At 33.4% G+C, this 10671-nt stretch overlaps 1 protein-coding gene across 2 annotated transcripts in view; it reads right to left on the reverse strand.

The window, feature by feature from the left end:
* LOC106881525 (dedicator of cytokinesis protein 1) overlaps positions 1-10671 on the reverse strand; it is a 184512-nt gene that overhangs the window by 41426 nt on the left and 132415 nt on the right. For both annotated transcript variants that reach the window (XR_008263483.1, XM_014931942.2), the window contains exons 18-23: positions 8129-8204; positions 7858-7961; positions 5961-6150; positions 5590-5696; positions 3879-3968; positions 1320-1420 (exon numbers count right to left, since the gene is read on the reverse strand). Coding sequence is in view for 1 of the 2 variants with exons in the window: in XM_014931942.2 (XP_014787428.1) it covers positions 1320-1420; positions 3879-3968; positions 5590-5696; positions 5961-6150; positions 7858-7961; positions 8129-8204 (668 nt within the window). In the remaining variant the exon portion in view is untranslated. The remainder of the gene's footprint in view (positions 1-1319; positions 1421-3878; positions 3969-5589; positions 5697-5960; positions 6151-7857; positions 7962-8128; positions 8205-10671) is intronic.

Below are 10671 nucleotides of genomic sequence, written 5' to 3' on the forward strand. Positions count from 1 at the left end.
TATATATATATATATATATATATATATATATATGCCAACAGAGTTGATATGTTTCTTTTTTGTATATATTAAAGTGGACACTATATCTCTTAACAGTAAAATGATTCATCAGATTTTTTTTTATGTCACATTGTGATAAGCTCTACCTTCATATTGCCATGATAAAATGGCTGTTTTTATAAATGTGTACATTTTCTTAAGAATTACTGGGGTAAATGCTTTATTCTGTTTATAGGAAGGATCCAATAATTACAAAATGGAGAAGGTTGCATTTCCCAGTTAGGAAGCCTGAAGAAAGCAGAGTAAAACTTCTTGTATTGTAGCACAGCATAATGCTTCTATGTTTCAATTGAATACTTTATCCCTTTGTCATTAGTGCCACTCATATAACTATAGATTGTATGAGACCTACCCACATCCAATCCTCATCATTATTTTCACAAGGCTGATAGATAAGAGACTGCACAGGAATTATTTGTAGACAATACCTTCACTCTTTCCGTATAGCCAATCATCACTCATGCTTGTAGGTCACTTTTAATTGTCATCCATCAATTTCCTTTCCCCATCATCTACCTCTTTTATTACCCAACACATACATACACACACACACTCTCTCTCTCTCTCTCTCTGTTTCTAGCATCACACTCTTGATCCTTTCACTCACCCATCCTCACTCTTCTGTCATTGTTCTCTCCCCTGTCATTTCCGCAGTTGTATTACCTTTAACAGACAAACACATCGTAAAGTAGTGAGCACATTTTACTCTTAAGGTGTGCAAGGCAACCCTTTATGTGCTGGTGCCATGATAAAATGCACCAGTACATTCTGTAGAATGGATGGTAATAAGGCATCTAGTTGTAGAAACGAAACCAAAAATGGAACACATAAGTGTGATGTAGCCTTCTCATCACTCTAGGAAGATAGTAACTCTAAATAAAATGTGACCTGGACTGTAAGAACCTGCCCAACTCATGCCAACACAGAAAGCAGTCAGAAATGATGATGAATTATAATTAATGGTTTACTATCTTGATCCTGCACCTTGTAATTTCTTACAAAAGGACAAAATTTTATGTTTATAAAGAAGGTAAATTGAGATTGTGATTTTTCTGCCTCTGTCAATCATATATGTGTATTATTAACTCAATTTGCTTGGAGTTTACTCCCACCATAATTACTGTATTAGCAGATTAAAGAAATCTGCAGTAGAAACAGATGGTTGTCTCAGAATTAAGCTGTTCAGAGTTTCAGAATTTAACATAGAAAAAGTGGAGAATTATTTTTAACTGATTGATAGAAGCAGCTGAAAGACATACCTGTAGGCCATTGCAAAACTGAAAGTTACTGTAATGTAAGTATCAAGGACAGGCCTGAACTGCTGGTATTTTCGATCAGAAATTAGAGAGATGATATGGGTCTAGAGAAATAAGAGAAAGAAAGTTAGTTTGGGATAGAATCAGAAATAAACAATTTGAAAATAAACAAAAAGAAAAAAAAAGAAAAAAAGAAGTGTTGACAGAACTAATATTGATTACAAATTTTTGCACAAGACCAGCAATTCAGGGGTGGGGGCGGGACAGGAGTGGAGACAATTACATTGACCCCGGTACTCAATTGGTACTTGTTTTTATCGAGCCCCAAAAGGATTAAAGCCGAAGCAACAAATAATCTCAAAGAAGGCAGAGACATAACTAATTACCGATAGGCATTTAGTCTCATACTCAACTATTGCTGTCCCTTCCTGTCTTCAAACTCGGGACGTGAAGATGGATGAAATGCAGCTAAGCATTTCGCCCAGCTTGCCACTTAAGTGAAAGAAGTAATACCGGTTTCAGACTTTGCTACAAGTGCACCAATTTTAGGGAGGGGATGAGTCGATTACATCAACCCCAGTGTTCAACTGGTACTTATTTTATTAACCTTTAAAGGATAAAAAGGAAAAGTCATCCTCAGTGAAATTTGAACTCAGAATGTGAAGACAGGCAAAATGCTGATAAGCAGCATTTTGCTCGGTATACTAAAGATTCTGCCCGCTTGCTGCCTTAATTGGTAGAATATTAATAATAGCTTCTTATTCCAGTAAGCACAATGACTGGTACTTATTTTATCAACTCCAGAAGGAACAAAATGATGAGTAAACTCTAATGGAATAGGAGTTTAGAGTGTTGAGTAACTAATTGTTGTCAGATCTTTAGGCCTACTATTCCATGGCTTTTGCTACCCCATCTACAAATAATGATAATAATTGTTTTTTCAGGCACAAGGCCAGTAATTATGAGGGGAGGAAGATAATCAATTACATCAACCCCAGTACTTCACAGGCCCCTTATTTACTGATTCTATAAGAGTCAGGTTGACCCTGACAGGAAGATAGCATACAGTCCAATGCATTTAATCCAGTACCCTCTCATTCCACGCCTCTTTTCTCATGAAATCTTACTATAATGATGATTACACAGTGATATGTATGTATGTATCTAAAAAAAGAAAAACATCCCCTTCTATCATCTTACCTAAGTACATCAAACTACAATTACCTTGATTTGTAAAACATTTCAAGAACAAAACAAAACCATCATCAACATCTGAAACCTTGGATTGAACTAGGAACCTTTAACTTTTCAGCCTAACCCTCTATCAGCAGAGCTATTTTAGTTATCTATGAATGGGTTTGTAATTTGTAGAAATATATTTACTGCCATTAAAATGAGAGTATTTTGCTAAAGTAAATGAAACAAAATACATTAAAAAATGAGAATAACAATATTCCAAATTAATAAGTTTGCTCTGTTTTTTTTTTTATTTAATTTTATATATTTCTTTTACATGTTTTAAATTTGTCTGAAGTCTAATATTTACATAAATAAGAGAACAGACATATTGCCACTATGGCAAACATACTTCTTAACAACCAAGACTTTTATCATCAGACATTTCAGGGTTTGGTAGGCATATGCAACAATTCAGTTGTTGCTCAAACTGCTGAAATTATTAGTCCAAACTTTCACAAGTCACATCCTTAAATAAAGGCTATATTGAACAATATAATTCCTGATATACAAATGATGGGATTTTCATGACTAGAACACCTATAATCATAGCTTTTTGACTACAATAAGTTTGGAACTACTGTGTGTTTGAGGCTACCAATTATGAAAGATGAGTATAGGTGATTTAATTAACTCCTAATATATTACTAGTAATAATAAATCCTGGAGAGATGAACAACAACATAAATGTGAGATTGAACTGGAAACTAAATACCACAAAGCATACTGACCAGCTCTTTGATATCTTTGCCCCTTACCAGCCATTTCTAACACAGACACAAAGGCCACAAATATACTGGAATGGAATTTAGTAAATTAAATTGATCCTATTATTTGACTGGTACTGTTTTACTGACTTTATCAGGATGAACGTCAGCTGAAGCAACATATAATCTCAAAGAATGCAGAGAAATAACTAATTACTGATAGGCATTTAGTCTAGTACTCAACTACTGCTGTCCCTTCCTGTCTTATAAAATAAGTTTCAAACTCTGGCACAAGGCCATAAATTTACAAGGAAGGAGTTTTGATGATTTGTCCCTTGTATTTAATTTATACTTATTTTATCAAACCTAGAAAGATAATATTTGATATAGGTTTCTTCCAAACATGCTGGGTACTGTATTACAAGTAAAGCAGAGATCTGTGCTAGAAATCACAGACACACTACTCAGATATTAGAGTAGAAATGTTAAAAATCAAAGATAAAAAAATTACACTAGTTTCTAAATGTTTTAATCTCATGTGAACATCCCAGTTCAATGTGGAACTAAAATTTCTTTAGGAACGATAAGAATATAGAAGGAAAAGAAGCAGGTCACTCACCAAAGATGTGAACACTAAATTTTCATAGGTATCTGAATTGTTGTTTTGCATTAAAATACTGAATAATGAATCAAGCAGATCTTGTAAAAACTGAAGAGAAAGTGAGAGAAAAATGGAAATGAAATAAAACTTTTTATTTACTTAAATTATTTATCTAATTACAACAAATTGGTAAAGGAAATAAAAGAAACATTTGTTTTCTGGATAGCCTGCAGTTACCATTGATGATAGCACTAAACATCATAGTTTCAAGTATTTGGTAAATAACTTTTGATGATTTATGAAACACATAAATATATTGTAAATGACAAAAAATATAAAAGTTATATATAAGACAGTTTCCACCAAAGGACATTCATAACAATAAAAATCTTATTAGAATTAGAACAATGGACAGATAATAAGATTTTCTTTTTAATTATATTTGCTTCCTCATATTTTATGGGTAAAATTTTTAATTTTTTAAATTTCTTTATTCATACCAATTAAACAATTGAAAATGAATTGATGGCATTAGAATTTTTAGTAAGAATTCTTTTTTCACCACATCACACTTATTTATAGCTAGTGAGATTGGAGCATGTGTGGTTAATTCTTTAACTGGGAAACAGCTACCGTAATGATTTAGACATCTGTGACACTTTATGCATCATATACAAGTTTAAAATGATTTATTTTTGATGGTTTTCATTGAAAACAATAGTTCTCAGCACTTTGCAGTTGATATTTCTCCAGTAGTTTAGTCTGAAGGAAAGGGAGGTACTTATGGCCATTGAAACTCTGACAGACAGTTGAGATTGATCTGATTAATGTTAATCTTGAATTCCTCCAAGTTGATGGTTGTTCAAGGGAAGTTAGACACATTATTGTTTTCTTTGTATATGTAGTGGTTATATTTTTGTATTGCTGAAGGAGACAAGAATGACATGACCCCATAAGATAATATTTTCAAAGTCTCTGTTCATGGAGTTAGATAATGTTTAATGTGGAGTATCAAGGATGATGATACTTGGATGCAGAAGGTTAAGGTAGAATGAAGAGTAGTGTCAATTGTATAAGAGGAGGCTTTGTTGATGGGGAAAGAAAGTAGGTAGTGGAGCACACCAGAACAGATAGAATGTGGGTCAAAGAGAGCTCCATCAGCACACATCACAATGGTGCAATCTGAGAGGAAGCCATTGATCCAGAACTCAAGAGAGAGAAGCCCATTGGTGAGCAATTTTGTGCACCAGACATGGATGAATGATGTCAAGTGCAAAAACAATTTTCACCAAATTTTTCAAGTGTAAGTGCTCACTGATGAGTGACATAGGAGGGTAGAACTCCAGTAGATCTAGCTTTATGAGAACCATAGTGATTATTATTGAGGGTAAGAAATTCAAGGTGCTGGAGAAAGGTGACTGTTAATAGCTGTTTTCATTATCTTTGAAACTTTGGCAGTGAGTGTGATAGGATGGCAGCCAGCAGAGTCAGAGTAGCTGCTTTTTCTGAGAATGAAATTCTAAGAGATATTTTACATCATTCATACCAAAATCTCTGTTGCAATAACCCTGGAAAAATTAATTTAAGGAATTATCAAGTATTTTTCCTGCATTTCCTTTGAGCCCAAAATTGTGGAAAGAATTTACCAAGGTATAGTATTTCTCTTTCTTCTTCTTGCGTCCTGACAAGAAACATTTAAAAGGATTAAAAGTGTAAAAATAATGTCTACCTTCACAATCTCTTCACCATCCACAGTCATCAACTCTTCTAGATGCTTCTTTAAGGCAGCAGAATCATTTAATATTTCTTGCCATTTTAGTAAACCAAGGAGATTTACTGTAAGAACAGACAAAAAAAAAAATTGAAATACACAACTGATTGGGTCAAGATAATTCAAACCTACTACACACAAACAATTATAATTCTTAAAAGGTGATAAAATTAATTGTGGTAATGTAATTTATACACTATTCCTTTATTCAATAAAAGAACATATTAGCCTCAAGGTAGAAATCCCTATGTAATGGCTAAGAGATAAGCAATGTTATGATCTTTGCAAGCAAATAGAAATTTATAAAACAGTAGTTAACATATACTAACCATTATGGGTTAATTTTGTTGAACATACATATGTTTTGATCTGAACAAAATCTTTGGTGCTGATGATAAGGCCACCTCTTTGTAAACTGGACCTGCTGTTCAGAGAGCTGCTTGAGCAATTTTCAAACTCATATCGTGTAGATGGGAAATCAAAGTAGTCTTTGAAGTTATCAACTTTTTTTGATTCAGCCTTTTAGAAAAAGAAAACATTAAATAGAAAAACTAAACCTTTCTATGGAGGACTGTAGTTTGCAAAAACCTTGGAGACCTTTATCAATGTATTACTTCAAAATAAAAAAAAATTAAAAAAAACCTGCATACTTGCAAAATTGAAATAACAATTAAGATAAATTGTTCTCTAACAGATGTAGCCATGGCCATGTAAAGAACTTCATTTTGCAACCACATATTTTGGGGTTCCACCTCATTATATGGCAGCTTGGACAAGTGTTTTCTTTGGCCTCAAGACAACTAATGCCTTCATCATCATCATCATCATCGTTTAACGTCCGCTTTCCATGCTAGCATGGGTTGGACGATTTGACTGAGGACTGGTGAAACCGGATGGCAACACCAGGCTCCAGTCTGATTTGGCAGAGTTTCTACAGCCTTATAAGTAAAATTTGGTAGAAAGAAATTATACAGAAGCATATGTGTGTGTGTGTGTGCACACACACACATACATGTGGGTGTGCATGTATTTGTATTAATCTGCATATGTATCCAAACTAGCACTATTTCAGAATTGGTAATATGTTTGTGTTTCTTACAAACAAAACATCTAATGGTTGTTCAATGAGCAAAGGCATGAAACAAAGTACCTTATTTGAAAAAGAAGTAAGTGTTGGCATCAGGAAGGGTAAGCAGCAATAGAATACTACTTCATGTAGTTTTATCCAATTCATACCAGAATGGTAAGTTGTTTCATTGGTAATATTTTAATGCAAGAAACATTTGATAATTTATTATAACTACATAATAATTCTAACAAAAGGCAATTAATCTACCACTGATTTCAAGGCACAATGTTCATCCTGCTGTTTACCTTTCATAAAAAATAACATGCCATGGAAATCAAGTCAATATAATCTGAATGATCGTCACCCCTCCTACTCTTTCTCCTCTATTCATCTTGATCAACATCAATGTCTAAATATTTCATGTCACATCAAACATCTCCCAGTGTTTCTTTAGAGCTCCCTAAAAGCAGGAGCCATGAACCTGGAAACTAGCTATTTTCTTCAGCCTAACAAGCCTTCAGTCATGTACTGCAAGTGACCAAACCAATGATGTCTTGTTTCTCTGACAGATTCTTCAACAATGAGCAGATGAAGGTAACTTCTCAACTCTGGCAAATTATGATACATGAAACTATGATGTAATTTTAAGACATGCAGTTTTAGACATTTGCCAAATTAGATTGGAGCCTGGTGTTGCCATCCGGTTTCACCAGTCCTCAGTCAAATCGTCCAACCCATGCTAGCATGGAAAGCGGACGTTAAACGATGATGATGATGATGATAGTGTCATTAGAATATGATAGCACATCAACCACACATAAAAATATCATAAAGGTATATAACACATCTTCTAATATATTGAAGATTATAGCAGGATAAAATAGCTCTCATTTCTCTATCCTGATATACAGGAACAGTTTTCTGTAATTATCATGATTTGAAGAGTTAAGAAAAGGGTTTTCTAGGCACAGTTCTTCTTGGACTGATGAATAAAGAAAAATTACAGAAAAACTGAACAAGTCAACTCAACTATTTAATGAAAATTTCAGTATTTGAACTATTCAGTCACTCCATACATGCAACTCATGTAAATGAAACAGATTTTTAGCCAAGTACTTTCTAACATAACAATTCTGATACTGACAAAAGAATCTTACTTTATAGATGAGCAAGTCATGGATTGTGTCTTTTAATGTAGTACCATCCTCATTCATTAGTTTGATGAATGCCATAGCAAATGGTTTCTCCAGTTTGTCTTTGCCTGTTAAGACATATATAATCAAAGGATTAATTTATCTGAAATACTTTAACAGCAGTTTTATATATAAGGGAGGGAGAGAGTAAACAAAACTAAGAACACACAGAGGACGTCAAAATCCCACTCTCATTTTTGCTAATATAAAGTATATGGAATGCAAAGTCACATACCTTCACTTGAGGAACGATGTTTAAATAGGAATTTCAGATGAAGACCTCGGAATTCTTCTTCAGTGGAAATAGCAACCTATTATACAAATTATACATACTTAGATGACAAAAATTCAATAAAAATTTATTTTAAGAATTGTGTTACATAAATCTCTGCAAGACAAAAACTGAAAATAACTGGGTTTTTTTAATTATAAAAACACATAAATATTATCATAATTGTCATGCTTGATGCCAAACTTGGCTATAAATGAGGTTTCATAAAATTTTAACAAATTCTTTTATTCTTTTATTTGTTTCAGTCATTTGACTGCAGCCATGCTAGAGCACCACCATTAGTCGAACAAATTGACCCCAAGACTTATTCTTTGTAAGCCTAGTACTTATTCTATTGGTCTCTTGTGCTGAACCGCTAAGTTACAGGGATGTAAACACACCAACACTGGTTTCAAGTGATGGTGGGGGAACAAACACAGACACACACACAAATATATATATATATATATATATATACACACACACACACAACAGGCTTCTTTCAGTTTCCATCTATCAAATCCACTCACAAGGCTTTGGTCAGCCAGAGGCTATAGTAAAAGACACTTGCCCAATGCACCACGCAGTGGGACTGAACATAGAACCATGTGGTTGGTAAGCAAGCTACTTACCACACAGCCACTCATGTGTCTATATACATACATACATATATATAAACAAAAACATTATCTTATGTGTTTGTATATCTGGTAGGGATGAAAAGGTTGGATTGTATGTTCAAATTGGATACTTTACATTGACCTTTAGCACACTGCATTTTCTCTAGAACTGTTTCCCCAGCCACCACCCTGTTACTAGAGAGGAGAAAACTCATACAGTGACATGATGCACCAACAGTGTGCTAAAAGTTATGTGTTCAATTTACCTAACTATTAGGGATAAGTTCTAAAACTTCTAGGAAAGTTACCTAAAAAATACTGTTGTTCTAGTCAGAAAAAACATTTCATTTTCTTTATGTCCTATGAGCCACAACACTTCATGAAACTATACACAGATATAATATGCACAAGTACATCTGTGTAATTACAAAGTTAAATTCACTACCATGCAGTTTTGGGATTTAGTCACACTGCAGGGAATGTTGTCTATTATAGCATTAGGATTCCCAATACTTTAAGTGTGGAACAAGTTGACAGAAACAGAAAGGAAACCTTTTAATACAGGGCTGGCCAACCTGAGGCCCGCAGGCCACATGCGGCCCACAGACTTTTATCTTATAGCCCACTTGATACTGTCTTGAAATGGGTTTATCTAAACAAACATTTAAAAAATTTTATCAAAAATTAAAGATTGTAATGAAAAGTAAAAAAGATACTACTGTTTTTGCAATGTTAATATTTCATGTTGAATCAAAAGATCATTCATTCATTATTGTAATAATAGCATGAGACAATAAAATGCTTCCAATTCTTCAGTATACAAGTGGCCCTCAATAAGCTTTCTGTGATTAAAGTGGCCCACAATGTAATTTGAGTTGGATAGGCCTTCTTTAATGCATGTGTAGATGTTGCTCCTTCATTAAGACAGCACCACCAAAAGACATTGATTTTGTTTACATTCTTCAGTGAAACAAAAGCCCTCATGGTTCAAATGCTTCACCAGTTTTGGTGAGTGAGGACTAATGGAATGAAATTACATTGCTTGACATTACTTGAAATTACATTACTTGACAAAACAGGTAAGTTGGTGACAGAAAAAGCATATACCCAAACTTGCATCAACAAGTTTCATCTAACTCAATCAGAATAGAAAAATGATGATTATATATATATATATATATATATATAATTATTCAATATTAACAGTTTTGTATTAGAAAACCAGGAATTTATACAAGGCTGTAAAAGAAGTGCTCAAACTAGTTGAGACATAGGTACAAAGTTAATTGCAGAATAAAACCGTTAGGTCATCGACTCGAAAAGCCGTAGCCCACTAATGACCACATATAAGAAGTACAACATAGACCACAAAAACCAAATTAGTAAAGGGAGGTCAAAATTTTTATACATAAGAATAAAAATCAATTAAAAATACAATAGAATAATATAAATAAATAAATAAACAGTGATTAAAAATTGATTAAAAATATTAGAGACTGGTAAAAATACAGTAGAATAAAAATATATATATATAGAAAAAATATAGAGAAAAAAAATAATATATAGGGAGATGTAGCACAACAGTTCATTCGCTGAGGCCAATAGCCAAAAAAAAAAAAAAAAAAATTCAAGACAAGTAGTACGAAAGTTCAACTACTTCTCTCATGACAGCAAATTTAGTAGGTAAAATCCAATTTGATAAACAGGAATACCAAAGCACATGGGACAAAACAACAACAGAACATCCAAAGTGTGGCAAAGTAAAATCCAAGTTTCACCATTCTGCAGGTAACATCAGTAAAGTCAAACCATAAACATCATTTACAGTGGATTACGAGTATAGGTGGAACACAAACACAGAACACCTATGACCATTTCGGGGGTATA

Source organism: Octopus bimaculoides, chromosome 2 (assembly GCF_001194135.2).
Source record: "Octopus bimaculoides isolate UCB-OBI-ISO-001 chromosome 2, ASM119413v2, whole genome shotgun sequence".
Taxonomy (NCBI): domain Eukaryota; kingdom Metazoa; phylum Mollusca; class Cephalopoda; order Octopoda; family Octopodidae; genus Octopus; species Octopus bimaculoides.